We start from the raw sequence: 17,095 nt of genomic DNA, 5'->3' as shown, positions 1-17,095 counted from the left end.
GGGCCCAGTAGTCGGGGGTGGTTCACAGTACACCACTGACCTCCAGCACAGCCCTACTGTCGTCCCCTGCTGCCCAGCCCTGTCATGATGCCCCTTCCCCTGATACCCAAGTGGGTATCAGGGAAAGGGGTGGGGAGGGGGGCAGAGAGGGAAAGTGGGGGAGGGCCAGGGTCTGGTTCCAGGCTTCTCCAAGGGTCAGTGTAGACTGGCCCATGCAAAACTTTTCTGGGTCCACAAGGCCTCAGTCAAAAGATGGGAACTATTTTGGAATGCCCACCAGATTCCCGCCCACAGGAGAGCTCCACAGACACCCCTTCCTCTCAAGCCCGCTCATGGAGATGCGGTAGTGAAAGCCTCTCAAGGCAGCACAAAGCCCTCTTCCCTGCCCCTCCTCTCCACATCTGGAGTCACAAAGCTCAGCCACTGTCCACCTGAGGATCCCCAAATCAGTCTGGGGCCTCTGAATATCTGTACATCACTTCAATGGTGCCTGAGACCTCAAACACAGACATGCCCCCAAACTGAGCTTATCTGACCCCACAAGTGACCACTTGCAAGGTGGGTGCCACCACACTCCGTGGCTCCAGCGGCCTCTCCACAGGCAGCCCAGGGTCTCCGCAGAGTAGAGGGGGTAGGACCCCAGCTTTTCCTATCCTGAACCCTCACAGCTGCCTGAGGGCTGCAAGGACCAGGAATTTGCTTTGCTGAACACAGTGTGCTGTGCTCCAGTGCACTGGTCTGGGGCGCTGTGCCCAAATCTAAATGGTTGGGAGAGTGTGAACATGGGCAATGTCTGGGGTCTAGCTGCCTGTGAGCGTGTCATGTGCATAAGCATGCACGCACACGTGTGTGTGTGTATGTGTGTGTGTGTGTGTGTCCAGGCCTCTGAGCATCTCTGTGAGTAACAATGGTAATAGCATCAACTAACACCATCAAACAGTAAAATAGACCCGGTTCTGTGCAAAGTTACTTCCACAAGCGTCACTGCCCGTGGCGCCCACAGTGGCCACTTCACACTCCCATTGCCAGACTAGGGAAGTGGGCAGAGAAGGAGGAACTGCCTTGTCCAAGGTCTCCATCTGGGTAAGTGATCTAGTCCACATTTGAGAGCACAGTCTTGCTCCGACCACAATGCACATCTCCACGTGGACCTGGGAGCCTTGTCCGAGGGGTGCTTTTGTCCCGAGTGCGCAGGAGTTTAGGTTTCAGCTTCCACCAGCACACGAAGGCTGCAGCAGGAAACATTTGCCTGCAGGGGGCTCTGCGTGCTGGGTGCCTGGGGCCTGAGTGTGGGGTGCAGACTAGACCAAACGTGGTCTGAAGAGGACCAGGAGGCGGAGTATCAGGGAGACACACCTTGGTCCGGGTTGAAGATTTGGAAGATGTCTGGGCAGCTGACGAGGACCATCTCACCCACTTGGGCAGGCTTCCAACACGTGATGTTGTCCCACATTCCAGGGCAGCCTGTGGGGGAAAAGCCATCGTAAGCAGGGCCCTGGTCCCACATATATGCACACACGCATGCCCACACATGCACATGTGCATACATACACAAATGTAAGCACACATGTGCACACACACGCACACACACAAGTGCATTAGAGTCAGGTCCTTGCAGGGGGAGTAGTTTAAGGGGAGGGAAGGCAAGTCTTACTCTCAAAGAGGAGCTGCAACTTTCAGGACCCCCTGCGGTGGGAAGGAAGACATCATCTGATTTTTCACAGCCCCACAGGATCCTGCCCTCCCACAGTCCGGCAGGGTTTTGGAGAAAGGGTAGCAGACCAGCAGCCAGTCAGGGTGGAATCCCTAAGAATGAGAGCCTGAGGTCTCTGTCACACCCCGCCCATATGACCCTGCACTAGCTCCTCCTGTCCTCCCAGCCTCTACCAATACCGTGGGGTCTGCGTCATATCCATCTCCTCACTGGTCATTTCCTCTTAGGAGAATGGGTGCAGGAACTGTCTAGCCTTGGGGTGATGCTCCAGGGTCCCTAGTGGCCTTTCAAGTCATAGCATACTGGAGCTGTGATGACATGGCGCTGGAAGAGCACATATTGACCAGATGGAACAAGAGGAAAGTCATCTGGGCAGAGGACTGCATGGTCAAAGCCTACACTCATAAAGGGATGCTGAGCTCAAAAAGATGGAGGGAGGCAGAGACCACAGCAGAAGTCACTCCTGTGGCCCCACCCCACATCGAGGGAATGCTGAGGGATGAAGGAGCAAGGACAAGCCTAGAAGAAGCCTCAAGATTGGTGACTCATTGGCCACAAGCCACTGCAAGGAAGATGGCAAGCCTGCCCACCAGATTTGGGGACTTGGAAACACAGAGACCACTGTGACCCCTCTTTCTGTCATGTACACTCTTTCTGGGCCACTGCCAGGCTCTATGTGAAGTTCTCTGCATTCCTGATCCCTACCTCCTCTCCTCTCCTTCATGCTTCTCTCCTTCATCTGACTGTCCCCGTCTCCACTGAAATGCCTCGTGCCTGGGCCACCAGCCACCAGGCTACACTCATCTGGAGTGTGCTGGCAACTGCTGCCCTTGGCCTCCTATCCCACTCACCTTGGGCAGGGTCACCCGGCTCACAGGACAGAACTATACATGGACAACTCCACATCCCGTCTCCTGCACTCGAGGGCTGCCTCCCAAGGCCAGTTGCCAGCTGGACACCCCTGTCTTGAGGGCCAAAGACAATCCAAACACATGCAGCAGCATGTCCAAAACTCAACTCAGCATCTTCCACTAAAATCTGGTTTCCTGTCTCAACCCCAGTTTTGGCTCCTCCTCCTTCATGTTCCATTTCCAATCGCTCACCATGTCCTGCTGGCTTGACCTCCAATTAGCTGTGGAAGTTTGTCTCCATCCCCTCACCCCGCCTAGTTAAGGGTTAGCTCCCTTTCACCAGGACCATGGTGACAGCAGCCTCCCTGAGGCCTTCTCCCTCAACCCCATACAGCTGTGACCTCTATCTTTTCAAAAGTTCTCTGGCCAGGGGGGTTACAGCCCACAACCATCAGCGATCCCATTACCCTTGACCCCTTAACATGATCTCTAAAGCCCAGCCTTGCTCTTCACACTGAGACCGTGGGATAGGAGTTCGCCCAGGGAGAGAGGGCTAAGTGAGAAGAACACAAAGTGAGGAGGGAAACCCCAGGACCCTCGTATTTACAGAGAGGGCAAAAGAAGTGCATGCGGTGAGGGAAGGCGGAGCGAAGGCGGGGGAGGGAGGCAGAAGTGTGCCGTTTCCAAGAGCAGAGCTCAGTTTCTGGAGAGGGCCCACATCCTGTTGAGCAATATAAACCTGCACTTTGGAGAAGCTTTCTCTGCCAGTGAGGGGGAGCCAGCAGTGGCCGTTCGACAGGGCCCCACCTTGGGGGGCAGCTGTGAGGATGAATAAAGTCGTACATGTGAAGCTTCCAGAAGAGCACCACCTCGCCAGGGCAGCTGGCCATTGTTGCCATCACTCATCTCATCCTTTCAATCAGGTGTCCTGGGACTCATTCCCTGAGAGATGCCCAGGTGGGGAGATAAGACAGACCCCAGCAGGGATGAAGAAAGGTCATTGAAGGGCAGCTGACAAGGCGGGGGAGGCCTGGGCAGGAGCTAGGCAGGGAAGGGAGACTGGGTAGGCCTCATATGCTCACAGACTGTTTGGGTCCATGACTGATGTTCGGGAGCTGTATGGACCCAGTAGGTGCCCACAGCTTCCAAGGCAGAAAATGCTGTCTCTTGGAATTCAGACCTGGTTCTTCTGGAATTGGCCTACAGCGTTCTGCTCCCAGAATGATGAGGCGTGGGAGGAGGGAACACTACAGAAAGCTCATAGGACAACAGGCCTAGGACACTGGGCCCAATTGAGGGGAACTGGATCCCACGTCGTACTGCAACAGGCCAGTTATTGATGATTCTTGTCCATCCACCACAGCAGGATGTCCAGCCAGCACATGCTGGTTATGACATCATGTCCTGAAAGACACCCAGGGGCACGTCTCCGCCACAGGCCGTGTTGACCATGGAACGGCTGTAGAGCGTGGCTGTGTCTGGTCCATGCCCTGAGAGCCCCAGCCAACAGATGCTCCCTTAATGGGGAACATTAAGCCCTGGCACAACCAGCTGCTACTGCCAGCTGACGATCCTGGGGTCACAGCACTTTAAAAAGAGTGAGCAGTCACAAGGGCTGAAGGCAGGGTGGGTGCAGGGCTCCGGCAAGATGGCACACAGAGAGAGGGGCTTCCAGGTTGGAGGTGAAAGGAAAGAAAGCAGAGCCAATGACTCATTCTCTTAACAGCTATTTACTGCGTATCTGCCATGTGCCAGGCGCATCAGGCCCAGGGCTACAGGGTGCAGAATACAATTTGGGAAGCTTGCATTTGAGAGTAGAGGGAGGGAAAGGGCAGAGTGTCCCTCAGCACCTACACAGCAGCCACAAGACTTGTGTTCTAGTCTCTTGCCAAGGACTGCAGGACTGCAGAACCCTGGCAAGTCTTCACCTCCACCCACAGCCCCCCCCACACACTGACTCAGTTTCCCTATGTGCACACGAGGGCTGGGTATCTCTGAGGATACTCCCAACACAGAGTGACCTGAAACAGAGATTCATTTGGGATCCTCTAGTACCCAAAAGACAGGCTGGGAATGGATGTTGGGGACCCTTGGGTGGGCTTCCTTGACCCCCACTGCCAAGACAAAAACTTCCCAAGGGGCATCTGCCAAACCCATTCAACCCCACCACATGGCCCAGCACAGGCATACACTGGACGGCCCCCTCATGCTCCTTATGCCTCAGCCTGGATCTCCTCCAGAGGCTAAAGGTCCTAGGAACTATTCCTGCACCCCAAGGCAGGTGGACAGCTTAGAATTAGACACAATAATACTAGGGTCCAAATGACAGTATCTGAATTTAGGGGACACGATATTGTAACATAGTAAGAAACACATTTCATTTTCTTCCTGATGCCTGGAATTTCCAGTGATGGAGCGGAAGGAGTGTCTTTTGCTATTCACAAGCACCTGTCAACCCCACCTGAGTTTATGCTAATGAAGTGACTATCGGAAGGTGGGGGCTGGTTGCCAGAGGAGCCTTGGGATTAGAGGGTTGGAACTTTCAGCTTCACCCTCCAAATTGTGAATGTGCTACCTCAGAGGGCAAAGGGTCTTTCTTGGCTTTGGGGTTGGAATGTGGGCATCGTTGGGAAGAGGGTATTAGTCTGCCTTCCACAGATGGGTTTTATAACAAGGTCTCACGAGATTTGATTTGGCTGAGTGGGAAGGTACTATATTTCAAGAGTAGAAAAGCAGACATAGGACATGTCTGTAAGGATGTGGCAGTAGTCCAGGGAAGGTTGGAGGGGCTAGATTTGGACCCTTGGCAGCTAAGATGTAAAGGAGTTAGCTCTCCATAGGAGAGTCTGGAGGTAAGATAACAGGGCTCAGTGACAGACTGATGGACAGGGCCAGCGAATGTACCAAGTGCCATTGGTAATAACTCAGTCTTATAGGACTGAGTTATTACCAATGGCAAGTGGATGGAAGTGACAACGGTCTCTACAACATTCCACATCCTTTCTCTCTCCTCCTGCAGCATCCTTGGAGGTCACATGTTGAGAATGGCCATGTTCCATGACGGAAGGAGACTGGATCCCTGTGTGACTTTACAGAGTCGAATCTCATCTGCCACCTTTGCTGACCACACTGATCTGTGATACATGTGAACAAAAAAGTTATTGTGCTAAGGTTCTGAGGTGTACTGCAGCTCATCTAGGCTACCCTGATCAATGTAGTGAAGAAGAGAGGGTATGAAGGACAGCACCCGGGTTTCTGGCTTACATCTCTGGATGGCTGGCAAGATGAGCCATTTTCCACATTGGAGAGGACTGGGTGAATCAGGCAAGTTTAAGCAACTAAACTCAAGAGTTTAGTTTGGGATATGGTTACTTTGAGATAGTGCTTGGAGAGTCAAGTAGAGCTACATGTCAAATAGGCAGTTAGATAAAAGTCTGGAGTCCAGAGAAGTCAGATTTGGAGAAGAGAACAGGGAGTGGTCAGCACAGGGATGCTATGCAGGGTCATGGACCCAGATTGGTTTTCTGGTTAAGAGAGCGAAGATGAAGGAGACAGAGATGAGAACAGGGCCTGGCCCTAACAGAAGGAGGGAATGTCGACATTCACATAGGAGCTGGCAAAGAAGACTGAGGTAGGGTGGCCAGAAAGATAAGAAAACCAGAGAGGTTAGTGAGAATGCAGCTGGGAAGGCAAACTGCAAGGAAAAGGTCAAGAGCATCAGATGCTATTAGAAGTTTGAAGCAGTTCGCCTCCTCTTCTTCTTGCAGAGATGACTGAAAACCAGGACCAATCTTATTCCTTGGGAAGTCCCTCTACTTTGATACCCCAAATCTCCTATTCACCTCTCCTGTTGCACCCCAATCTTACACTAAGCCCTCCTGTCTTAGTCTGTCACATTGGCTCCTCCTTGCAACCAGGTCAGAGGAATTCAGGTGGGGGGGCGTGGCGGTAATGCTTGGTAGAAGAATGCAGTATGCACTCTGGGGGCTGCTCCCACAAGACATTACATACAAAGCAGTCAAGAGAGGCAGTGCCTTGTGACAGCAGGAGGGAAAAAGTCCACTTGGGGAGGTTGAATGGAGAAAGAACACAAGAGCTATTAGCCTGGACTGGAAGGAAATAAGGAGCAAATCTCAGGTTGTCATGGTGATGATTTTGTCCAGTTCTACACAGTGTTCAAAACCCGTGCAACCAGGGCACCAAAGGGATCCAGACAAAGGCAAGTCCTCCCTTTGGGAAGCCGCCTAAGGATGTGTGGGTATTGTTAGAACAAGCCCCTCATTTTATCATGCAATTCAATGATTGAAAAAAATGATTCAATTTCCTGAAATGTACTTTAAAAGCTGAAATGTACTTTACAGCCAATGTTTCTGATCCATAAAATGAGGACCAGTTGCAAGCTCAATGCTGGAGGATGGGGGAAGGACTAAAATGACAGCCCTCCCCTCTGGAAGTCAGTGGCTCTCAAAGTGTGGACCCCAGACCAGGAACATTACTGGGAACTTGCCAGCCATGTAGCTGCTCCAGCCTCACCCAGATCCACTGAGTCAGAATCTCAAGGACCAGACCCAACTATCTGGGCCTTAGCAAGGCTTCCGGAAGGTACAGATGCAGTTCCACATTTAAGAACTCCCAAGCTAAAGGAAAACAGGTTTACACACAAATGGAACCTGAGGAGGGAGTTCCTCAGAGCAAAGGTTTCCTGCAGACCCCGCCCCTCCCCCATGCCGGGTGCCTGTTTCGTCTCCAGGCAGCTGGGAGGCACAAACAAGAAGCTGATCTGGCTCCAAGGGAGCCTGGGCCCAGCCTTGCACTGGTTCCCCCTCCTCCAGGCCTCTCCTCTTCTGGTGAGGGTGGAGGTGGGGTCTGGGACGAGGCACTCTGCACCCTGAACAGGCCTCAAAGGCCGGGTCAGAATAACAATGAGCAGGCTTTCTTGTCTTCCCTCCAAGCCTTCTTCCTCCTGTGCCTGCCAAGGTGGTGGCAGGCCTCCCTCTTCCCTCCTCTCCAGAGCCTGGGGGACCCCCAAGGAGGACCACATCTGCCCAGCCTGCTTAAATGCAGGGGAGGCCTTCAGGCCAACGGAAAAAGATGAAGTGCTGCTGGTTTACCCTGGGCAGCAGGCCGTCTGGACCGCGCAGAGAGAACAAAGTGGCCAGCACTGCCTGCTGGCACCTGTGTGGGCCTGGACACGCTCAAGAGCCGGGACGCCAATTCCCACGCACAGAAGTCCCTTCCTCTCTCTTCTGAGCACAAGAGCCCTGCAGCTCAAAGAGCACTCTCTGGCTGGGAGGGCAGACCTGGTTCTTGTCCCAGAGCTGGCTCTAGTCCTCCGTGTGATTCGGCCAGTGACGGCCACCCCTGGCCACCCCTCTCGTGCGTCACAAGACATAACTGGACTCAGTGTTGTCTCAAGTCCTGCTCAGCATTCAGGGGTTTGAAACGAGAAACACAACCACCGAATCTATCTCCAGACCTCCCCCTCTCCTCCATAAATGCGCCAAGATATTTCAGACAACACTGCCCAGTCAGAAGCCTTGCTTACTCCCTCCAGAGCCGCCTCCCTCACCAAACCCCAGAAGCCTGCTGAGCTTCAGTGCCGCCCCCAGCCAGCAAGTCTCTGTCCTTTGGCTTCCACTCTAAAGGTCACTATATTCATTTCCATCCTACATTCTCTTTGGTGTGGATGTCCAGGATCAGAGTCTCAAAGATTTGAGGGGATGCAGGGGGTTTCTTGGGAGTCTCCCACAGGCCCCCAACATGACCAGTGCCAGGCACACACCTCACCTCTAATAGATCAGTGTCTCCATCCCAATGCATCACTTTATTGGATTTAAAAGATCTCTCTTTCTATGTATGTATATGGACATGAAAGGCTGCCTGTGAGCTCCTGCTCACGGGCATTGGAACATACTGGAGTCTTTTTTTCATTTTCAAGTGTGTTTCAGTGGCATTGGCTGACCTTTGGCAGTGCTTCCATGCAAAGTGCATATGGTTAGGGGCAGAAAGGCCAGGGGAGACACAGACAGGGTGCTGCAGGAGGGCTGGCCCCTCTCATTTCACCACTGGCACAGACTGACAACATAAAGCACAACTGCTAATTATTCATCACACTCAAATGGAATTCATGGTTGGGAGTGGGTTGTCAGCCTCTGGTACTTGTGCCCTGGGGACTGCTCTCTGTCCCCAGATGGCATAAGCGTCCATTCTGATGGATGCTCTTCTCTGGCCAAACCAGTGGTCCCCCAATTTGGATGCACTTCAGAATCATCTGGAAGCTTTAACATACCATCAACAATCCCCTCAACCAAAAGCTGTCATGTTGGCATGGGCAGGGCCTGGGCATTAGCATTTTAAATTCTCCATGGTTCTAATGTGCTGTGCAGTGTCTTGAGGTAGATGGCATATTTCATAAGCGTGTTTAAGCTAAAGACAAGAAGCCCAAATCTGCTGGAATGGCAACCAAGGATGGACCAAGGAGCTGGTCTGCGGCTCAGGTGCATCTCCCTGGAAGCTGAAGCAGGGTCAACAATCCCAGACCTTTAGCACCGGTTCTGTATCAAAGGCCACCTGCTCTGAAGTCCTTTTGAAAAGGGTTGCCCCAAGTCAGCTTGCAGTGACAAGTGCCTACTGGCCACAGGTCTGAAGTGAGATGGATGGACACTCCTTGGTCTCCCCGACTCTGCCTTCTTTCCTTCTACTGCACTGGAGCTAGAGCCTGGGAGACAGGTCCCCAACAGCTGAGACCACTCCTTATCCTGCCCTTAGATATCTAAACACCCCTTTGCCTTTTCTTGGCCTGCACTAAGGGCACACTGAAGGCCCTCCTCTCCTAGTGGCCCTCCAGCCTCCAACCATTTCAACTTTCTCTGCCCTGTGACCTTGTGCTTCCTACAGGGGGAAAGCTGAGGGTTGGGATGTCACCTCACTCTTCATCTCAGCCCCAAAGCAGTGCAGTGATTAAGAACAAGGACTCTGAAACCCTGGGATGCACATTCTGGCTCACCCTTTCTGACTGTGTGATTTACAAAGTAACAGCTAGCAACTCACCTCTGAGTCTCCACAGCCACACCTATAAAATGGAAGGAGCAACTCCACCTGGCTGTAGGCTGATGAGTTTTAAGTGAGTTAAACTGTATGATATTTGTGTGTGTGTGTGTGTGTATGTATGTATATATATATATATATATATATATATATATATATATATAAAGATTCAGAACCTGGTCCCTGATATTTAAGTGCCAGCAACTGAAGACCCTGCCCACCACACCTTCTGCCTCTTCTGGAACTTTCTCTGCCACCTTCTCATGACTTTCCATCTGCCCTTTGAAGCTCAGATCTGGTCCTCAATCCAACTTCTGCTCTTCTAGAAAGCCTTTCCAGATTGTTCCAAATGGTATGGACTTATTTCCTAGAGTAATCTCTGCACATCCAAATATGTGTTGGATGACAACTCTAAATAACTGCAATGTCAATGTCTGCTGAGTACTAAGCAAATGCCACTCACCATCCTTAGCACTTCCCTCAGATTTTGTCATTTAATGAAACAATCCTGTGTGGTAGATGTTCATTTTGCTCTCCATTTTGCAGACTAGAAAATGAATTCAGTCCCATCACAAGGCCACACAGCAGGGCTGATGCAGTTACAAATGACTGGTCTCTAAGATAAGCATTAACAAGTTTGTCTTTCCCCTATTTCTTGCAATTTCCCCCTTGTTTGGCGGGTTTGTCTTCTTGCATTCCAAGGAAAAGGGAGTTAAACAGCAATCACAGCTGGGGCCAGGGCTCAGCACTATCATTCTGTTGAGGCAGCATCTTCCTGTGGTTGGGCCCACAGACCAACCAAATACTAGTTCCACCTCTGCTTCCTATCAGGCTGTCTTTAAACAAGGAATCTAACTTCCATGTGCCTCAGTTTCCTCAACTATAAAATAGGGGGGTAACAGCCCTCCCCCTAGGTTGCTGGAGTGGGAGGGTCAAGCCCCACAGGACAGTACGTCGTCACTTCACACCGCCCATTGCTTCTTGGGAACTGACTTGAAGTGAAAAACACAGAAGGAAGCCAATTTTACCACAGGCTGAGAAAGACAAGAGTTAAGTTCCTACGGAGAATTTCCGGTCAGAAAAACATCATCAAACTTCTAAATAAAGACCCAAAACACTTTTGCATATTCATTCATTCATTTTCCAACCTGCTTATTCCAGCTCAGGGTGGGCAGGCAGCTGGGAGCCTATCCTGATGCCAGGACAGGAGTGGGAACCCCCTTGGACAAGACACCCTTCGACCTCAGAGTGCTCTCACATGCACGCCCGTACTTGCTCGGACTGGGACATGGGAGACATGCCGAGAAGCCAGCTGCGCACATCTCTGGAATGTGCAGGACTCTGGAGGCCCTGGAGGAAACCCAGACAGGAGGATGTGCCCACGCACAGATAGCGTCCCTGCCAGGCCTCTCTTTTTTCTCATCTACATTCTAACAAAATAACACTGAACAAGAAGACATTACCAAGGAACTGTTCTGAGTGCCTGGCACAAGGTAGATCCACGTAAGCTATTAGCATAACCCCCCACCCACCCCCACCCTGTTCCTTTTAATAGAGGAGATTCTGCACCCCAGAGTAGGAAAGGGCCATGAAGGTGTGGTCCAGTTGGGGCCACATCTCCTCTTCTCTTCCATCTGAAGGTCGTCTTTTGACTCTGCTCTGTCCTATAGTGCCCGATCCTCTAACTCAATGCTGGAACAGGGAGAGGATGACCTTTCCTCAGGCAGAGTTTGGGAGGGAGGGCGTGGTCTCTCCTCTCTGCTCCAGGCCCTCAAGGTTAGAGGAAAGCCTTTCCCAGGCTTCCAGGAGACAGCTTTACACCCCGCCCTCCTGACACCCAGCCTGAATGCCCCTCTCTCTTTGAAGCCCTCCATGACCCACCTCCTACACTCACTCTGGCCAGCAGGAGGTACTTGCTCCCTCCACTGAATTCCCACAGCACCAGCTGGACCCCACCTCCCATCTCTATTCTTCTCTTCTCTCCTGGGTGCTTCTGAGAGCTCGATCCCAAATGCATGTGCCACTGTGATGCAGGATTATTGGTCCTGGGCTGGGAGGAGGGACACCTGGGTTCCAGACCCCTGTCAACCTGCATTCCCCCCACCCCATGGTCTAAAAGTCACTGTCCTCACGTCTCCATTTTCCCATCCCTTAGACAAGGTGCTTGGGTCAAATATTCTTTCCGATTTCCTCCAACCGTGGGCCTATCTGGCCCCCTTGCTCAGTTTCCCTAGCTGGTGGGGCCTAGAATCCACTTTCAGCCTCTAATTAGGGCTGAGCAAGAGCTCGGCTGCAGGGAAAGGCCAGTTCTGCTGAGAGCAGCTTCATTACCAGTTTATGCTCACTGACTGGACGGGGAGCTGGACCCAGAGGGACCATTATATTTAACTGGGCTGCAGATTAATCAAGTATTTAAACAGATGGTACTCAGAAGAGCTTCTAGTAAATGGGGAGGATCCAGAGGGAAAAGTGGATCCCTCTGGCCTGGGCAGAGTCCCACTTTCCAATGACTGAGTCTGATGAGGCCTTGAGGGATACCCCCACCCCAAATCCCCAACTTCCCATGCAGAACCTCCCCTGGCCCAACTGGGCCTTTACCCTATGGACCTCAGTTTGCCACCTACACAACCAGGGACTGGGGAGCAGAGGGCTTACAAAGGAGTACTGGTTTTCAGTCAGGGGCATGCCACTCCCTTGGCACATTTGGAAATGCTGCACGGGAGTTTCTGGTTGTCATTGGGCCTGGAGAGTTTTATGGGCAACACTGGGGAGAGAGAAGGCTGCTAAGTGCCCTGCAGCACACGGTCCCTCCCAGCACAAAAAAGTCCCTCCCAAAGCTAAGTGCAGCCCCAGGAGAAGCACCCACAGGCTATAGGCATGGGGTTCCTGCTGCTGTTTTGTTTTCTGGCTTCAAAGGAATGAGCAGAAGAGATGGGAAATGACCCCACATCTGCTCTGTGCTGACCAGGTGCTCGCCAGCTCGGTCACTAGCGACAGCTGTGTCCCTGCAGCCACCAGGCTGTCTGCTAAGGAGCCCTCTGACAGCTGCTGTTCAGCCCAGGCCCCAGCTCCATCTCAGCCCATGCGAGTGAAGGTGGTCATATCCTGACCTCCAGAACAGTCCTTCTAGAATGAGGCATCCAGGGCAGGTCAGTCTAAAGAAGGTAGCCACAGAATACTGCCCAGAGCATATCCAAGAGCTTCCTGAAAGACACCCCCATCTCTCTCTACCTCTCTCTCTCTCTCTCTCTCTCTCTCTCTCTCTCTCTCTCTCTCTCTCTCTCTCTCTCTCTCTCGACAGAGGTTGGCACAGCAGTATGGAAACCTGAGCTGAAAGCGCTGGGGATGCCCTGCTGCCCTGCCACTCACTCACCTGGGGAGGAGTCATTCAAGCCCAGCAGGTCATTCGCCCTCTGGATCTTCTGCAGGCACACAGCCTGCTCCTTCTTGAAGAGGCAGTCAGAATGCATGGCGGTAGCCTGCAGGTGACAGAGATGACAGGAGGGGACAACAAGAAGTTCATTCTAAGCAGCACTAGCTAAGCCCAAGGAGCAGGGTCCTGGGGCGGAGGCAGAAGCAGGAAGAGGATAGTGACAGATTTCAGGGCCAGCAGGAGCCAGCTCTGATATCCACTTTGTCACAGATACCAAGAGGGCTTTTCTCAATGCAGTGTGAGGCCTTGGAGAGACCCCCTCCCTTTCCTGGGTCTCTTACCACGTTTATAGTAATATTATCCAAAACACACGTATATAACACTTTATTAGGTGTCTGAATTACTCTGTCATTTATATATACACACAAAGTACATATAAAATTTCAAGTGAGCCTGGAGCTAGTCATAAAGGGGTGGGTCCGGGGCCCTTACCACAGGCAGCAGGAGGAGAGCAGTCAAGGAGACCCGCACAACGCTGGCCATGGTGCGTTGGCCTGGAAGGAGGCCAGCACCGCTCCTCCCACTCAGAGCAGCCTCCGGTCAGCCCCAAGGTGTGCACAGGCTAGAGAGAAAGGAAAGGCAATTACTGTGGGGCCCAGAGAGGCGCTCACCTCCCTCTATGCCTTTATCTGCCTATGTACGTTGTTCTCTATTATTTATTCTATAGACATCTGAGCACCAACTCAGTGCAAGGCACTGGGAGCACAGTGAGAAGCAGGCTGACTCAAGGCGTTCTCCTCGGTAGCAGATAATAGCCTCCTCAAGTCTCCCCCATGGTGGCAGTTTTAGCTGGCACATACTTACCCTAGAGAGGACATGGCCTCACTCTAAGGGTAGGTGTTCTGCTCCACTGATCTGGAGAGCACCGGGTGCTCTCCACTCTGCTCTCCCCAAATGCTGGACCAGCCAGCATTGAGGGGTAAGGAACAGCACTCCAAAAAGACCCCAGATCACTGAGTGAACTCGGGGACCAAGCCTCCTCATCCGTGGCAGATCTACCTGGCTCCAGGCTGCAAGCGAGAGCGCCGTGCACTTCTATCCAACACACTCAGCACAGAGGGCAGCTTTGTTCCAGCTGCAGAGCCCAGGCCCCTCACAAACATAGATTCCTTTCATCTTGCCTCAGCCTACTTAGCCTCCCAGATAAAGCCTTTCACGCCGCCACATATAAAACAAAGTCACTGCGGAAAGGCATGCTGGGGTCCCAGAGCTGCAGGAGCTCCAAAAGATTAGGCCCTGGAGGGCTGTGGGGACCAGACAGGTTACAGGGAGTCCAGTGAGGAGGCTGTGGGAGCCCTGGCACAGTTCTATGGGGGAAGAGTCAGCCTGCTTCTAAAATCGATCATTAACACAAATTCCCTCCAACCCAGCAATTCTGCATCTGGGTAGCTATCCTAGAGAAAAATTTGCACTTGTATAGAAAGAAGGATATGCAAGGATATTCACTGCAGCAACGTCATTTAAAATAGCATCAACAGCAAAAAATGGGGCAGCAAAGCCTCCATCAAGAAGGCACTGCTAATAGGCCCCAGCATAGCCATACAGTGAAACACCACACAGAAATTTTAAAATGATATTATTACCACCATTATTGAAACGATTACATAAACCCATGTCAGGATCACCACTAACCCACAGGTGCCCAGTTCAGGAGGCCCACGGGGGCTTGCACGGCAACTATTAGTCCTTGCACACCCATGCCCATGGACAGAGCTGCTGTGACCCCAGGTCTTCTGTGTCCCCCTGCTTTCTGACTACCCATATACCATACTCCCTCTCTTTTTGCCTCTCAAAGCTTGAGCTGGCCAAAAGCAAGCACCCCCAAAAACAGAAAGGAAAGCAGCTTCAAATAGGCACAATCAAAAGGGGCCCATCTTATCCACCTGCTGCTATGCCTGCTCAGGACAGACTCAGATGCTGAGTAAGGTCTTGGGTATCCCCAAGAGATGCTCTGAGAAATTCAGTGTGGGCCTGGCCAGTCTCTTCCCTGTGGGTCTTAGGAAGAACTTGGCAGACTGGGGAAGCACCCAACACATCTGCTACACCCCTCAGCCTTCAGCCTCTAGAGCCTCTCCCAGAGTCTTTGCACCTCTGGTGGCCACAGGCTGCCTCAGGGATGAACAGACACTGGCAGTCCCCCCAAAGCTGGGTTACCTTCACCATTTGCAAAGGATCCCAAGGTCCTGTCTGCAAAAAGCTGACACTCCTGACCTGTCCACCAGCAGGCACAGAGAAGGCCTGGCCCGCTGCCCTTCATGGAAGCTGGAGGCCACCTCTCTGTCAGCAGAGGCCTTGGAGAAGCAACGGCAGTGCAGAAAGTCTCCAAGATCTGAGGCTGACACTAGGACAACCTCCCGTAAAAGGCTGGTAGGGTCTGAAGTCAGGGACACTCCACCCAAGTCAGTGCTGCGTTGCTCCAGCGCCTCTCTCAGTCCTTCTGGCAGAGGTGCCGACAGCCACAACCTGGGCCCGGGTTCTGGTCCCAGAATCCAGTCCCAGTCTACACCCTTTGCCTCTGGGTGTCTCAGCTTTCTTAGCTGACACGAAGATGACTCCTCACTTTAGCTTCCTCTTTGGCCTGCCTCCCGGCCAGTGAATCCAAACAAGAATCTGAGGGGGGATATAGATGCGTGGGTTAGTCCGCCTGTGTTGCCAGGTAGACATAACCAGGGCTCCTTCCTGGGGAGACAGGGTCTTCCCTGCACTCCCAGCTAGGAGCCACCAGAAGACACCTTAGCCAGTCACTATTTCTGTCTCTAGTGAGAGATTTTGCCCTGGGGCACCAGGCAAACTTCCTAGAGGAAGGAGTCCTGGCAGGCTCAGGGACACCCTGAGATAGCAGTAACATTACCCCTTCAAGACAGGGCTCCCACAAATGACAACTTGTTGCTTCTACTCCCAGGACCCTGACCCCAGCCCCAACATGTGCTCCGACCCCATAGCCAGCACTCAACCTGAGCCACCGAAAGAACTACCGAGGAGCTTCAGAAAACTACCCCCATTCAATTGAGTGGGAAGTCCTCTGGCCTTGGTGTTGTTTAGAGCTTTCCAGGTGTTCTCCTGTGGAGATGGGACTATAAAGCCTGCTGTAACCTTTACTAGAAACAAGAGAGTTGAGGAAAAGTTAGGGCTTCCAGCTTCCACCTTTGGTTGCTCTAGAGACTAAGTAATTAGCACTGGAAAAGGAGGGTGAGTGTGACTGTTTTGAGGGTTGGCTGATTGCTGATGTCCTCTCTCATGCTCTTGTTCTCTCTCTCTCTCTCTCTCTCTCTCTCTCTCTCTCTCTCTCTCTCTCTCACATACACACACACACACACACACACACACAAATACACAGAAACAGGTCTACAGAGAAGAGCATCGTGACAAGTGATCCCCATAGGGAGAAAGAGAGACATGAATCCCCAGTGCTCCCTCCTGCAGCCATCAATGCAAACACCACGTGCACAACACACAAAGATGGAGATTCCTTCAGGGATGGACAGACAATGCCACACACACACTCCTTCACAGACGCACCCTCGCAGAACACAGCAACACACAGAGTAGATGCAACCACTCAGCAACGCAGATATTCAGGCATATTTACCAGATCCTTGACATGCAAACCAGCACACGCATTCTGCCAAGGCAGATTCAGATGTGAGTGTGGGTGGGCACACACAAAAACATACACATGTGCTCACGACAGCACTTGCTCGCTCTCTCTCTCTCTCTCTCTCTCTCACTCACACACACACACACACACACACATGCCCCCAGACTTGCAGGATACTCACCCCTGCTGCTCCCAGCAGAACAGGCTCCCCAATCACAGCCACAGAGGATTAAACAGGGGCCCCCAACCCCACCACCCCAGCTTTGTCACCAGGCTGCTCTTCGGCAATGATATGAACCAGGAACATATGTGCCCCCATCACAGTGACTTGTGGGGGGGGGGGGACTCTCAACATGGGCCTCTTCTGCAATTTGACCAGGGTGTTTATTCCTGCTGCTCTTCCCACTGCAGTCCATCCCCTGCCTGGCTGGACACACACTCACAGCAAAACA

At 52.3% G+C, this 17,095-nt stretch overlaps 1 protein-coding gene across 5 annotated transcripts in view; it reads right to left on the bottom strand.

The window, feature by feature from the left end:
• Positions 1-13,528, bottom strand: part of ADCYAP1R1 (ADCYAP receptor type I) — a gene marked incomplete at both ends in the record, with an annotated part of 38,766 nt that extends 25,238 nt beyond the window's left edge. For all 5 annotated transcript variants that reach the window (XM_084229900.1, XM_084229901.1, XM_084229903.1 and 2 more), the window contains 3 exons: positions 1,357-1,464; positions 12,986-13,091; positions 13,478-13,528. In XM_084229900.1, the coding sequence (XP_084086026.1) occupies positions 1,357-1,464; positions 12,986-13,091; positions 13,478-13,528 (265 nt within the window). The remainder of the gene's footprint in view (positions 1-1,356; positions 1,465-12,985; positions 13,092-13,477) is intronic.
• Between the last annotated feature and the right edge of the window lie 3,567 nt (positions 13,529-17,095).

The sequence above is a fragment of the Talpa europaea genome (genome assembly GCF_964194135.1).
Source record: "Talpa europaea genome assembly, chromosome: 3".
Taxonomy (NCBI): domain Eukaryota; kingdom Metazoa; phylum Chordata; class Mammalia; order Eulipotyphla; family Talpidae; genus Talpa; species Talpa europaea.
The sequence above is the reverse complement of the archived record's forward strand: the minus strand, read 5'-3'. Positions and strand labels throughout refer to the sequence as shown.